The following is a 13,756-nucleotide window of genomic DNA, read 5'->3' as shown; positions in this document are numbered from 1 at the left end:
AGTTAACGACCAGCAGGTGGACGAGGTCTTGTTCTTCCATGAGATCTTCATGCAGTTCCAACAAAATTTCGGGGTTAAGGTACGCCGAACTCGCTCCCTCCCTCTCGTCCCCTCTCTTTCCTGTTTCCTCTCCCCAGGCTCTTTCCCCCCCGCCCCCCATGACGCCTCCTGCTGCAGGTACAGGAGTCCATGTCGGATTGGCCGCAGGACAGACAAGCAGCTCTTCATGCTCTGATAGCTTCAGCTCCCCAGGTCAGTCTCCTCCTCCTCCTCCTCCTCCTCGCAGTGACGAGGCAGTAGAGGAAGATGGAGCTCGAGGCAAAAGCCGCACAGGCTGCCGCCAACGCTGCCAAGTCGGGCAACCAGGGGTAAGACCATTCTGCTGCTCTAGCCCACCTCGCCTCCCCTCTGCTTTCTTCAATAAATCTTTTGATGCTTCCGCGTGCGCCTCTGGCATTGAATCTCTCCCCTTCCTGCCAGGGACGCCTCGAGCGCTCGCGGAGCCCCCGGCCAGCGAACGGAGAACCCCGGCTACAATGTAGTCGCATGCTTCTCGGCCAACGGAGAGCGGAAGTTTTGACAATAAAACCGAGAATCCGTCCTCCTCCTCCTCCTCCCGCCCCCCCCCCTCCTCTTTCCTCTTGCATACCCTTGCTAATATCCCACTAAGATCCTTCATTGCCATATCCACATGTCCTGCTAGAGCGGCGGACCTTGCAACGTGCTCTGCTCCTCTGAGTTGCTTTCTGTCACCTTGCAATCCAGCAGGTCGTCCGACCCTCCCTGTTCGCAAGAGTTAACACTGCTGGCCCCGTGCTGTGCGACTGACCTCAGCTGGAGTAGTGCTCTCCGGCGGTTGAGGGAGGTCGATCTCCGACAAGCTGAACTGGCGGACCTGACCAGCCGTCACCAGACGACAACCGCAGCTGATCGACGTACCTGGTTGTCATCCATGTGGAGGTAAACAGTTGCATCCTCCTCCCCAGCCTCCCCGATCAGCACACCAAGAAACGCCCCCTGCAGCAGGCGTCAACAGACCACCAGCAGGCAGCACATGACCCATCACCCCAGTAGAGTTGACGCTTGTCCCCAGCCGATCTCTTGACAAGTTCCTCTTGAGTTGGACTCTGTCCCCGACGTGCAGGCCAGTGCGCTTCAACAGTGCAGCCGACGCCATCACTAAACCCCTCTCGAGTGGATCCGTTCCACCCTGTAGCACAGGACCATTCCGGTCGTGGAGCAGGGTTGCTGCTGCTTTCACAACATCTGGTACCGCTCTCTCCGCCGCGACCTCCATAGGAGAAACCTGTGCAACCGCTGCCTCAAGCAATGACGACTGAGCCTGGAGAAACGAGCTGTCAGGTCTTGACGATAACGGCCTTCCTTCTACTCTCTTACCTGATGCAGCACTGACTTTAGGCGGAGGTTTTCGTTCACAAGTGCCGACACTTCATGTGCCAGCTGGCGGTTCAGCTCTCGCATCTGATCCAGCTGCCGCAAAGCTGCACCCAGCTCCCCATTTGTGCCAGTACTTTGACCTCCGGCATCTCGCTGTTCACAGATGACATTAGACGCCCCTAACTTGTTGCAGATCTGATTGCGTGAAACTTGCTGCCCTGGAGGGAAAGGAGAGGGTGCTGTACCCACAGAGCCCTGCGGTGCCGACGACCGCGCGCCTGGCCGATGAAAGGCGTAGCTCTGAGCAGCGCTGTTCCTGCGAACTGTGGCTCCGGGCTTTGACAACTCAGTCTGCACAACACACCGATCTGTCCTCTGCGAAGGCGCGAGCTCCTTCCGAACAGGATAATTTTGACTCGCGCTGTTGACAATAGGAGCTTCGGACCTCGTGGCATGCTCGAGCTTCAGTCGCAGATTCTCTTTTTGCAGCTGTGAGATTCTTTTCAAGTTTAGGAGCAAAGCCTTCCGTTCGTGCGAGTTCATATTGGCGTCGGGTTGTGACAGTAGGTGCATGAGCCAGCAGTTGAGCTCTTTCGCTGTTTCTTTAGCAGAGGGCTGATGCGCGTTGCTCTGCAGCTGCGCCATCGCTCTGTTGAACTGCATCCTGATGTCTTTCCATGAGCTGCAATTCGCGTCGTCACCGACATTCAACTCTTTCAGCCTGCTCGTTCTTGGATCATTAGAGGGGTACAATCTTCCTCGACTGTGCATTCCAACCACGCTAGAAACATGGGGGACCCCCCCGCGCTCACATCTAGATTCAGAGCTTCGAAGTCCACTATCAGCCGATGTAGTGGATAGGAATACAGCAATCATCAGAATTGAAGAGCAATAACTCTTGAAGAATTGAGAAAGCATTTGGAAACAAGCAATAATCAATAACCCTACACCCTCCAAAACTCGCGGCTGTATCTTGCTGGACCTGATACCCCCCTCCATAGACAGTGGACTGCTGCTCCGACGACGACGACGAACGAAGCTGCTATTGCCAAGGCGTGAGATGCACCAGTCACATTGAGAAGGGCTTCCGTTCAGCACAGCATTCAGTCCCGGCAGCCATGTGCCTCGTTTGACAGCCTGTCGCATGATCACTAATGAAGGGGGACTGGGATGCTGTGCTCGGCCATGTGCAAAGGATCTTTCAGCTTCTCGCTGCTCAACCTCGTCCATGTTGGATCCCTGAGCACAATCAGCCTTGATTGAAGTCGTTTGCATATCGAGAGCAGTCAACCACTCTCGATACGCCAGAACTGGTAGGAACCCTCATCTAAAAAAAAGACATGAGCAATTGAAAGATGAATTGCATTCTGCTCGCGTAACAGGGAGGAGGAGCTGTCAATCATCAATGGAGCAGCCGTAACATGGTATTTGGCTCACAATCATATCAAACACTTTGCGCTCTGCACATAAATGACACAAACTATTTAGATGAAATGAAGACATCCGGTGTAATCAAACCTGAGCTACCTCGCCTATCATCACACATCATCACACCCTGGAGTGTATGATGTATGAGCTACTAACTCCAACCCCTTACGACGATGGAGAAGTTTCCATATCTTTGTTCCACTCTAAAGATTCACCAGACTACATGCCACACAACAAGCTTCTTTGTTCGTAGCAATGATCTATCAGCTCCTCTCCCATAGTCTTCTTGTCTTCTGTTCTCCACGCTGTGGACTCCCCACCAAACCATTTCCCCATCATTCTCGCCTGATTACTCCACCCCTACCTTGCAACCCCACCCCCTCACTTCAAATTCCATTCAATTACCCCCTGTTTCTTTACCACCCTACCCATCGAATATCAGCGAATCCCTCTGCATTACAACGTGCGGACCCCACCTTTTTCCTATCCAACCCGTCCTTCTTGATGACCCACCCCACATCAAGAACCCCTTCGTTTACACACCCCACCAGACTGACCGACAGCCACCCACATGAGACCATCTCAAGTGTAAACCACCCCCTCGACCGAAACTAGGGTACCCCTACCCCCCATGGGCAGGGTTGATTGATGGGTATACCCTTTATGCGACCTCCACCATCAAGGACCCACCCCAATCTTTATTGATCCAGCGAAGTTCTACCCCAGTCGAGTTCAACCCTACCCTCTGCACTGAAACAAGCTATTGACCCAAAAGTACCCTTGAATATTCCTGTCATAGAAGGGGTACTTGAGGCCCTTACAGAAGCTGAACCCCCGGGATGAAAGATTGTTCGACCCACACCGCTACCCCACCCTACCCTTTCAGTTTTGATACATTCTGAACCACCCTACCACTCCGCTCCATCACCTACCCCACCCTCCACCCACCTTTGATCGAATATAATACTATTATAAACTATGGGTCGCAGCTCGCCGGGTGATTCTCTGTGAAGCACATAGAACTTATAGTAGACTTTTACGAAATTGTTCATCGAAACGTCTGAACTTTTGATGTAAAACTGAACCTTCCAGTTTTGATGGGGCCCTCAAATTCCGGAAAAGTTCTTGCAATTATCCCGCTAGAAGTTCCTCTGCCAACAGAGCCAAGGTCGGATCTTTCCAGCGAGATGAGCTTGAGATAACAATGTTTGAGCTAAAAATAGTTATTAAGCGCAATGTTTCTAAAAATTACCTTTAAAATATTTTTACAAGTTGAAAAGTCCGGCCGGGTGCCCGGCGCCCGGCCGGGGCGGCCGGCCCGCGGGCCCTGCCCGCGGCCACCCCCGTGCTCCCGGCTGTCAGTGTGCCGCGCCGGCGGCCCGGGCCCCGGTCACCGACGGTCACGGTGTCACTACCCGTGACCGTACTACGGTGACCGTACCGTACTCAGCTGGCGTGGTCACGGAGTCGCCGCTGTGCTTGACCATCGGAAGTTAGTACTACTAGGCTAACTTGTAAGGTTCATGGTTACTCCGAGGCTGGCCGGGGTACCGTAGTGAGTGACTCCGGGGGCCAGGCCAGGCACTGTCGCGCCGCGGTATCACACCCGGCCCGGCCCGGGGCCGCCGTGTGTTACTCAGTACGGCGGCGACGGTACGGTACGGTCACTGATTACATTTGTTGAGTTTCAAGTCTGTGAGTGGAACGTACTACTAAGTAATTACAGCATCAGGCGAGTACTTACACATCTTCCGCTGCTATCCCCTGAAGGAAAATCTCATCCCTGGTCCGCCGCCCATCCCGCCCATCCCGCCCATCCCGCCCATCCCGCCCATCCCGCCCATCCCGCCACCCATGAACATCTCAAAGATCTGCGTTTTCTTGCATCAGCAAGTATTCGTGAGAGAGCAAATGCATTAACCTGATTGGGATCAATGTCTGAGTGGAATCCTCCTCCTCCTCCATCTAGCTCTTCAATGTCCTGCGCAATCGGTGTGTGAGCCCATGCAGTCATTACAACGCCCTTGCATACCTGGCCGGCATCGTATCTCCTCCGTTTCTGTGGGTCGGTGAGAACCGAATATGCTTCGCCGATCTCCTTAAACTGCTTCTCGGCATCCTCTTTCTCCTCGTCTGTTGCGTTGTTCCATTTATCGGGATGGAATTTGAGTGCCATCTTCTTATATGCTCTCTTGATTTCCGACTCGTCTGCATCTTTAGTTACCTCCAAGATCTTGTAATAATTCTTGCGCTTGGATTTCTTCAATTCCAGCTTAGCTTCTCTAAGCTTTGCCTTGTATTCACGATTCTCTGAGTCCATATTTGTCGCTTTCTCCCATTCACGGACTGCATCTTCGTATTCCTCCATCTGCAACAAGCATTCGGCTTTTCTTGTCACAGCTTTGACATATGTTTCGTTAAGTTGGAGTGCTTCATTGCAATCCTCCAAGGCTTCTTTGAACTTTCGTTGCCGCATTTTTGCTGCTGCTCGATTGCAGAGGAGCGTACTATTATAGTTCGCGTTCTTTGGGTCTAGCTCCATTGCCTCGGTATAAAGCTTGATCGCTTCATTGCATTTGCCTTCCTTGAAGAAGTCGTTGCCAGAGTTCTTTAACTTTTCCATTTCCTTGAAAGATTTCCTCAGCTGCTTCGCTCTCGAGTGATCCGGATCAACACGTAGAGCTTCTTCTAAATGCTTCATCGCTTGATCTGTCGACCCACTGTACATAAGCGCCTTACCTCGCAAGAAAAGCAAGTCTGGGTCCAGCCGGTTCTTTGCAAGAAGAGCCCAGCAGATGCTTGCAGCATCTTCATACTTCTTGCGACCAATCAATAAGTCGGCTCTCATGCGCAATACATGTGACGAATCTGTACAGTGAGACTGGACACGTTCCACATAGTAACTGGCCCGGTCGTAGTCATCTTTGTTGAGGTGTTCTTGAGCGAGGTGCAGGTCATTTTCAACCTGTTTCAACACTTCCAATTCTTTCAAGATCTCTTCATTGCTTTCATCCTCTTTCAAGCGATCGCTCAAGACAGCCTTGGCTTCCATAATCATCCCTCGTTGACTGTAACACTTTGAAGCGCGTGTGTATGCTTTTGTGAACGAAGGGTCCAATTCACTGATCTTTTTGCAATCGTTCAATGCCTCATCATATTTTTTGAGCATGAGATACGCTGCAGCCCTGTTACTGTAGTAGGTGCAATTCGTCGGATCTTCGTCAATGGCACTACCATAGGCCTCGATCGCCTCTGCATATTTCCCTTCCTTGTAACGCGCATTGCCGATCTCCTTGAATTTTAGGGCAGCCATAGCTCTATCTTCCTTTCTCGGTGTATTCTTCGAAGATAACACCGAGTGAGAACAACTGGACTCTACACTGCACTTCCGATATTTGCTGCCAGTTGAAGATGGCTCGCGGGTGTATATTTGATTAATCGTAGCTGAAGAGATGTTGACAAGACACAGTTAGACCAACTTTCGAATAGAAGCACCTTGCCGCGAAGACAAGGTCAAGGAGCCAAGCAGCCAGGCAGCTTCAAATGCTGGAAGAAACAATGAATCAGTCATCAGAATGTGATAAAAGATGAATGCTGAGCGCAGAGATACAAGTCGACTGATAAGAGCTTTTTTTGGATTGGTAATTCTCTGTCGCAAAAATACACAGATAAGGACGGGGGAATAGAAGGTATAAACAAAGTAGTTCGCGATTCATCAATTTTCGACTCTCTTCCTCTTCATGAAATCTACACAAATGCATGCAGGAATATGCTTTTTGACATTTTCGAGTAGATTTGGTGGAGTGAAGCAGGAAGAGAAAAGCAGTTGCAGAAGAGGCACCACACTAGTGTCAAGAAGCCGGGACAGGAGAATAGGGAACAAAAGTTCGAAGAACACAGGAAGGGTCCATCTCGGCATCAAGCAAACAAGCTTGAATTTTCAGCCAAGGACATAAAAATGTTTCACGGAATAAATCACAGGACACGGGACAGTGCGGGTTTCAAGGACGAGAACAGCTCTGGACGGGGATGAAGACTAGTCATGAGGGGCATGTTGTGGGGAAGGGAGCGGAGGAGCCAGAAGAGAAATAGGCGGAGAGATCTAGAACGAGACCAGCAGCAGGAGGTATCAAGAGCCGGATAGGAAGGAGAAGAAAAGGGGAGGACAGGTTCAGCAAGAGAGGGGGGAGGGAGGGGGATGCGGTTCGAGCATGGAAGGCGGGAACATGTCAACAAACTTTGGTCAACCAGAAGCATTCTAGGGGGTAGGGGTAGTATATTTGGGGTGGTCAACCGATTTGGTGGGGTGCTCTGCATTCAAGGGTGATAATCTGTGGTTGAATTTTCTCAAGGTATGTTAGTAGATAAAATTTCCCTGTGTATTGATAGTAAAATTGATGGCCTTGATACCATAGTTTGATGATCTCACAACTGACGCTGAAGTAGGGGTAGATTATCGAAAATAGGGGTCATCCAAGAGGACCAGGTCTCAGGACATTCTCATGATCACTACCCGTAGTTCGTTCTGGGGAAATCTTCGTCAGGACCCGGTGGATGGAGGGGAACTACCCCGCAGATTAGCACTTGCTGGGGGTATTCCTGTTCATGTGGGTGGGGGTAGTTTCGTTCACACGCGCAGCTTGAAATAATTTCGTAAATTGAAAATATTCTCAATATATTAAAAGTTTAACATAACATTTTCCAAACTTCTCGATCGATCATGGAACTTCTGGAGTATCATTGTGGTCTACCAGCTATCGTGGTTTCAACTCAACTTGCAACTCGTACCCCCTTGTTATGACCTCTTCAGGGCTGAAAATGACCCGTCCGAATAACCTGGAACACCCACCCCATCGACTCTCGTCCCCCACCCCACTCCCTTTTCACCCGATCCACCGCACGTGAGGCGGGCGACGCCGATGCCGACGACTTGATGGCAATGTAAGCTGACATGTGCGTGAGCCCCTGTACCATGCAATGTCTCTATGGCTCTGCATGTTTGTGCATGCAGTTAAGATATCCTGGTTGTTCCGATACGGGACAACCTCGGGATATATCCAGTGGACTTGTCGTGTATGGTGCTTACTCGCCCTTTTGATAACTATTTTCCTGCCATTTGTTGTCTCATTCTATCTCTTCGAAGATATTTGTGTTTGGCTGTGTGAAGAACGGGTGCTAGGAAGTGTGTGCGGGTACCTTTCCGCAGCCGCACGCATGCACGACTGCACTCCAAGATTGAGAGCTGTGGAGAGCGAGTTCCGACGTTCTTGACAAAATGTTAAGAGCTGAAGGGTCAATTCTGATGCTTGTGTCGCAACTTGCTGATGAGTTGTCATCGCTTAAATCCTTACAACTTTATCGTGATATCCCATCCGAAACATTTCAATATGCAGCGGACTGACTTGTGTGGTTGTTGCAGGTTGAATCCTTGCGAGTAGCATTCTAATGTACAGTCTGTAAACTATTGGTCATAGTATTAATCAGTCACTCCTTGACTGTTGTATGAATATGTTGTATGTGTAGAATACAACGACAACCCATTGAAATGAAGCATCTCTCTGACAAGGGTGGTGTTTTTTCCTGGCTTCACGAAAGTCTAACCTCATGGTTTTGGCCTGGGCTCGTGAAGGTGGAGTAGCCCACTGGAGAATTTTGTTTGCATTGACAAGCCATTCTCATCTGGAAGTATCGGCGAACCAGATGTTTGCATACTATACACTCGCACCCTTTGCAATAGAGGCTACCTACTGAAATTTCAAATGTGCGTGCCTGTGCAGTCTGGGTTTTGTACCTAGTGCGGAAATTGAGATCAATCATGTGTAATGCAACAAAGCCAATCACTATCTTTATACTTGGACCCTTCAGAATCTTCCAACCAAGGAATTTTCAGCTTTTTGTTTGAATGTTCTACATGGCCAGCTACGGAGCCTCCATCAGAGCCTCCTCATTCTACATGTACGATAACTCGCTGAAGCCTTGCAGTAGAAGCTCTCCATGGATTTCAAGAAATCAACAGCTTTAATACAAACAAATAATGGAAGAAGAAAAACGAAACCTTGAGATAGCTCATTCAGCTTATCTCGTAGTAATTGAAGGCATCGTCCAGATAGGACATGTCCACTATTCGCCCAATAATTGTTGGTCCAAGCCTCCTAACCCCCGAACTGCCCATTTCACCTGTCACCAGAACAAATGTCAACATTCACATCCAAAACCGGATCGTTGTTCACCATTCATTGTTTCAACAGCAAACATCCCATCTTCGTTTGGGCCCATCTGTACTCGTGCATACTTGCCTCGTACAACTACCATCTCCATGAAGTTAAACTTGCAGTCCTTGTCAGCATTGACGAAGTGTACACCCTCCTTCCAGTCTGAAAGAACAGGTTTTCCCAGGAGCTTAGTAGCTCTGGAGGTGAATCTTGCCTTCTCAGCTCTGATCTTTACCTATCCAGCATCGTGAGTGCAAAAGATGCACAAACATAGGTAAGACATTGAGATACAGACTTACCTCTGCAAGGACGTCAGGCTCGGTTGCACTCATTGCCGATTCAGCTCTCAGCTTCCTCAAGCCAGAATTGCCCTCGACCGTAAGCCTGCTGGCTTTGACTTTGCATGATGCTGTTTTGATACATTTTGCCTCTCCCCACATGCTGTGTCCCAAGGTAGGAAGACCATGCGAGAAAGCAACAAAACCCATAGTGGCAGTCGAAGACCGCACATCGGAACCAGACTGGGTGTTGGAAACGGATGAAAAGGAAGAAGATGATACAGTTACAAAGGAGGAGGACAGAGGAAACGACGGAGACGGGGTAGAAGCGGAGTACACCATGGGGATCATGATGGGGAGAAGCAATAGAAGCGCAAAGCCCACTCCAGGCAGAGGACACGCCATGGCTGCGAGAGCGTAGCAAGTTTCACGGTAGGGGTCCACCAAGATGTCCCAAACGGGTGGGTTAGCGGCCGAAGTTTTGCAGGGGGTGGGTACATCAAGATCGTAATGAGTGTGGGGTGATGGCACATCCGACCATCATGGGTGGTAGGGATAGACAGAATGGCGGGGATGAGTGGGGGTGGGGTTGAGAGGCACGATGGAAGGGGGTAGGGTAGTTTGAGATGCATCTACAACCTGGAGGTAGTCATATTGCCTGAGGGGTGGAGCTGATTCCTAGGGTGGGGGGTCACCAAGGGTTGGGGGTTTGACACTGTACAAGGAATTTTAAAAAATGAGCGTAGGAATTCGACTCTAAACCACCGGTATGCTTTCCCTGAGAAGCATCGCATACCACCGGGTGAAGCGTCTTCGCTTTATAATTTTTAAAACATTGTAAATTGAATGGACAGGGGTACCAGCTTGCAAGGACACCCACAAGCGAGTGTGATTTTTTGATGAACCGGGTATTGGCTATCGAAGATGGGGTAGTCTAATAGAAATGTTGGTTGATTTTGTAGGTGGGGGTAACCAGCAATCCTACTATGGGTAGTCGTGAGTAGAAACCCCACTTCACCCAGGTGGGGTAGTGCATCATAAAATATATTTAAGTTTGGGGCACAAAATTGGCAGGGGGGTGGGAGTAACAAGAATTGAGGGTCAGATCTTGGATCTCAGCTTGAACATGGAGGGGTGGGATCATTTTCACACCGGTTATTTCTAATAGAAAAAGACGTTGAAGTATAGGGTAGGTGGTACCTAATGAACCTCCCCATGAATAGGGGTGCGCTTTGGTCTCTGGAAAAACTCTAATATTTGAAAAATAGGCCAACAACTTCAAACAAAAATTTGAAACGTGCAGAACCCTTCAGTGGTGAGTGCCATGGCCGCGGCCACCCGGGCCGGACAGGCTGAGCGGGGCGGGCCCGGTCAAGATGTTTGTTTGCGCGGGGATGAGGGTTCCGAGGGATTAGAAAGTTCTGGAGGAATTCCTGGGAATTTTTCTGTACCTGGGAGGAGCGCGTTGAGGAGAGAAGAGAAGGAGAGCAGAAGCGAGATAGAAGAAGCGAGCTAAGTAGCAGAGAGTTTCCGTTGGTTCCAAGAGTTTCCATATGTTTGCTTCAACATCAACAACCCCGAGGATCATGATTGTGGCCAGGATTACAACGTCCTCTCCTCTCCTCGTGCTGTTAATGGTCTTCTTGTCTTCAGATTCTGCGTCTGCGTGGTCTTCTCTTGGAGCTCTCCATTCCTTCACAATTTCAAGGTCTAGAGAGTTTCCTTTTTCATCCAAGGGCCCTTTCCGCCGCCTTGGGGGCGGGGTCAGCACATGTGCCATGAAGGAGGGAAAACAGGCGGACTGGAAGAAATTTGCGGCAACGGGAGCAGCAGCATTCTGTCTTGGGCTGGGAGTCCAGAGCTCGATTGTGGCCCCTCATTCGAACGTTCTTCCAACGGTGAAAGATGCCGCGCTCTCGTCGAGCAAGCCTGCCAACTCGTTTGTGGAGTCAGATTCTGCGCTAGAGCCATCGGAGGTGAGGACGATCAACCTCTTCCGCGAGAACACTCCGTCCGTGGTCTTCATCTCCACCTTCACTGAGAGGCAAGACTTCTTCACGCTCGACATGGAGGAGATCCCCCAAGGGACGGGGTCAGGCTTCGTGTGGGACAAGGAAGGGCACATCGTTACCAACTTCCACGTGATCCGGTCTGCAAACAGCGCCCAGGTGGCCCTGAGCGATGCCAAGGGCAAGCAGACGCTGTACAAGGCGACGCTGACGGGAGTCGATCCTGACAAGGACATTGCGGTGAATGCTCTGAGTGATGTGCGCCCAGCCGTGCTGATGGAGGGACGGACCAGGTGCTCAAGATCGAAGCTCCTCCCGCTGCCCTGCGGCCGATCGATGTTGGAACGTGAGTAGACCTTAACCTAGTGTCGTTTTCTCCTTCTGATGATCAGGATGGTGATGGTGATGGTGATGGTGATGGTGATGGTGATGGTGATGGTGTTGGTGTTGGTAATGGTGATGGTGGCGTGGATTGGATTGTTGTTGTTAATTGTGGAGGAGGAGGAGGAGGAGGTGGTGGTGGTGGTATTGATGACTTCCCCTCCTATTGTCCCTCCTCGTGATGACCTCCCCTTCAGGTCTGCAGATCTCCTGGTAGGACAAACGGCTCTCGCCATCGGCAATCCCTTCGGTCTCGACCACTCGCTCACCATCGGAGTCGTGTCTGGTCTGGGAAGAGAAACCAAGTCACCAACTGGCCGACCGATCAGCAACGTCATCCAGGTATCTCCTCCTGCTCGCATTCTGCTTGCTGTCCCTGCTGCTGGCTGACTATGTTACCAGACAGATGCAGCAATCAACCCCGGCAACTCTGGAGGAGCTCTGCTCAACAGTCAGGGCAAGCTCATTGGCATGAACACAGCGATCTTTTCTCCGTCGGGGGCGAACTCGGGAGTTGGTAAGAGTCCTGAACATGGAGAGAGTGTGAGATTGAGGTTCAAGTCTGAAGGAATGCACTTCCAGGTTTTGCGATACCCGTAGACACGATCAAATATGTTGTGAAGAAGTTGATCACTGACGGATCGGTATAGCTCTCTTGAGGATGCTTCAGCTAACACCTACCTCGACTCCTCTCTGCATCTCTTTCCCCGCTTGTTCCTTTCCCCGCTTCTCGCCCTTCCCTTCTCGTCTCCCTCCCTCTCCCACCCTCCCTGCATCGTGTCCCCACTGTCCCTACTCTACTCTCCCCCCCCCATGCTCTTGTTTCCCCTCACTGGGCAGCAGATCACCCGACCGGTCATCGGGATCTCCTTCCTGGACTCAGAGCAGACTCGAGGACTGGGTCTGCCACAAGGTGACAAGAGCTTGACATGGTCGTCTCCCTGACCCACTCGCAGGAGTTCTCGTGCTCGATGTCCCCAAGGGCTCCCCAGCAGCTCAGGCCGGGCTAAGGGTGAGAGGAAGAAGAAGAGGAGGAGGAGGAGGATAGTGATGAGTGAGCAGGGGACTGTTCGTACCTTCCGAGGCATTGAAGTTGGCGACATCATTGTGGGACTTGACAGGTGAGGAAGGAGGGTTGTTGTGCTGGTTGTTGCTGAAGGAGGGAGTAGCGTCGACATCAGGAAAGAAGGCGATCTCTTCGCTGCTCTTGAGCCGCACAAACCAGGGGACGTCGTGGAGCTCAGAGTGAAGAGAGGCACTGAGGACGGTAAGGAGCGGAGGAGGGAGGAGGTTTCGAGGACGAGGAGTGACTTCGCTATATAGGAACCTTCGTGGAAAAGAGTTTAAAGGTGACGCTGGCAGCGTCAGAGGTGGTGGTAAGGAGGTAGGAACGTGGAGGAGGGAGGAGGGAAAAACAGACGAGACAGCAGGAGTTGGATGGCTCTCTGTACAAGTAAACAAGTAATCTACATGATGAACACGCACTTCTCAGCTGCTCTCCTCAGTCCTCAGCTTCCTGCAAACACTCGCCGTCACTTGAGATACTCTGAGGGGCGAAGGAGAAGATCGCGAGCATGTTGGTTGAACAGAGGAGGAGAAAGTGGTACAGGAGACAGGAGGAGAAAGGAATTGGGAGCAATGCAGCAGGAGGATAGAAAGGGAATCTTGAAGAGGAGCGAGAGGAGGGAGGAGCTGACGTGAGCTTGCGATGGTACTCCATGTGCTCCAGCAGGTCCTTCTTCTTGATGATGCCGACCAGCCTCCCCCCCTCCGTCACCAGGAGGTAGCGAAGCCCCAGGCCACGGACCTGCCGAGATATTGAGAGAAAGCGAGCAGAGAAAGAGGAGGACGAGAGTGATTAAAGGAGGACGAGGACTAAAGCGGGGAGGGAGGGAGGGAGGGAGGGAGGGAGGGAGGGAGGGAAGGAAGGAGGGAAGGAGGGAGGGAGGGAGGGAGGGAGGGAGGGAAGAGGAGAGGAACCGAGTCTCGACGACGCTGGCGATGGGAGCAGTGTGAAAGACGAGGTTGGGACTTCGTTCCATAAATTGAG

At 51.1% G+C, this 13,756-nt stretch overlaps 3 protein-coding genes across 3 annotated transcripts; 1 reads left to right on the top strand and 2 right to left on the bottom strand.

Moving 5' to 3' along the window:
* Nucleotides 1-699: 699 nt before the first annotated feature.
* GUITHDRAFT_162247 (hypothetical protein) lies at nucleotides 700-2,727 on the bottom strand (the record flags this gene model as incomplete). The annotated part of the gene is made up of 5 exons (XM_005836036.1): nucleotides 1,399-2,727; nucleotides 1,067-1,306; nucleotides 940-1,017; nucleotides 830-895; nucleotides 700-783 (listed from the first exon to the last, which is right to left on the bottom strand). The coding sequence occupies exons 1-5, from the start codon at nucleotides 2,671-2,673 to the stop codon at nucleotides 700-702; spliced, it is 1,743 nt and encodes a 580-aa protein (XP_005836093.1). The 5' UTR covers nucleotides 2,674-2,727.
* A 6,101-nt stretch (nucleotides 2,728-8,828) lies between these two features.
* GUITHDRAFT_162246 (hypothetical protein) lies at nucleotides 8,829-9,738 on the bottom strand. The gene is made up of 3 exons (XM_005836035.1): nucleotides 9,338-9,738; nucleotides 9,057-9,273; nucleotides 8,829-9,003 (listed from the first exon to the last, which is right to left on the bottom strand). Exons 1-3 carry the CDS (start codon nucleotides 9,719-9,721, stop codon nucleotides 8,897-8,899), a joined length of 708 nt encoding a protein of 235 aa, XP_005836092.1. The 5' UTR covers nucleotides 9,722-9,738; the 3' UTR covers nucleotides 8,829-8,896.
* A 1,356-nt stretch (nucleotides 9,739-11,094) lies between these two features.
* On the top strand, nucleotides 11,095-13,029 carry GUITHDRAFT_68171 (hypothetical protein; the record flags this gene model as incomplete). Its single annotated transcript, XM_005836034.1, has 9 exons — nucleotides 11,095-11,565; nucleotides 11,619-11,671; nucleotides 11,904-12,048; nucleotides 12,109-12,223; nucleotides 12,289-12,350; nucleotides 12,547-12,619; nucleotides 12,663-12,718; nucleotides 12,769-12,827; nucleotides 12,876-13,029. 9 exons carry the CDS (start codon nucleotides 11,095-11,097, stop codon nucleotides 13,027-13,029), a joined length of 1,188 nt encoding a protein of 395 aa, XP_005836091.1.
* Between the last annotated feature and the right edge of the window lie 727 nt (nucleotides 13,030-13,756).

Source organism: Guillardia theta, assembly GCF_000315625.1.
Source record: "Guillardia theta CCMP2712 unplaced genomic scaffold GUITHscaffold_19, whole genome shotgun sequence".
Lineage (NCBI taxonomy): Eukaryota > Cryptophyceae > Pyrenomonadales > Geminigeraceae > Guillardia > Guillardia theta.
Note: the sequence above shows the minus strand (reverse complement) of the source record. Positions and strands in the feature narration are given on the sequence as shown.

Bases quoted from the DNA above. Each gene is read 5' to 3' on its own strand.
- GUITHDRAFT_162246 (XM_005836035.1), bottom strand. From the start codon at position 9,721: ATGGCGTGTCCTCTGCCTGGAGTGGGCTTTGCGCTTCTATTGCTTCTC. The intron at 9,274-9,337 runs GTAAGTCTGTAT...GATGCTGGATAG, and splicing joins AGCCTGACGTCCTTGCAGAG to GTAAAGATCAGAGCTGAGAA. The intron at 9,004-9,056 runs GTGAACAACGAT...TTCTGGTGACAG, and splicing joins TGCTGTTGAAACAATGAATG to GTGAAATGGGCAGTTCGGGG.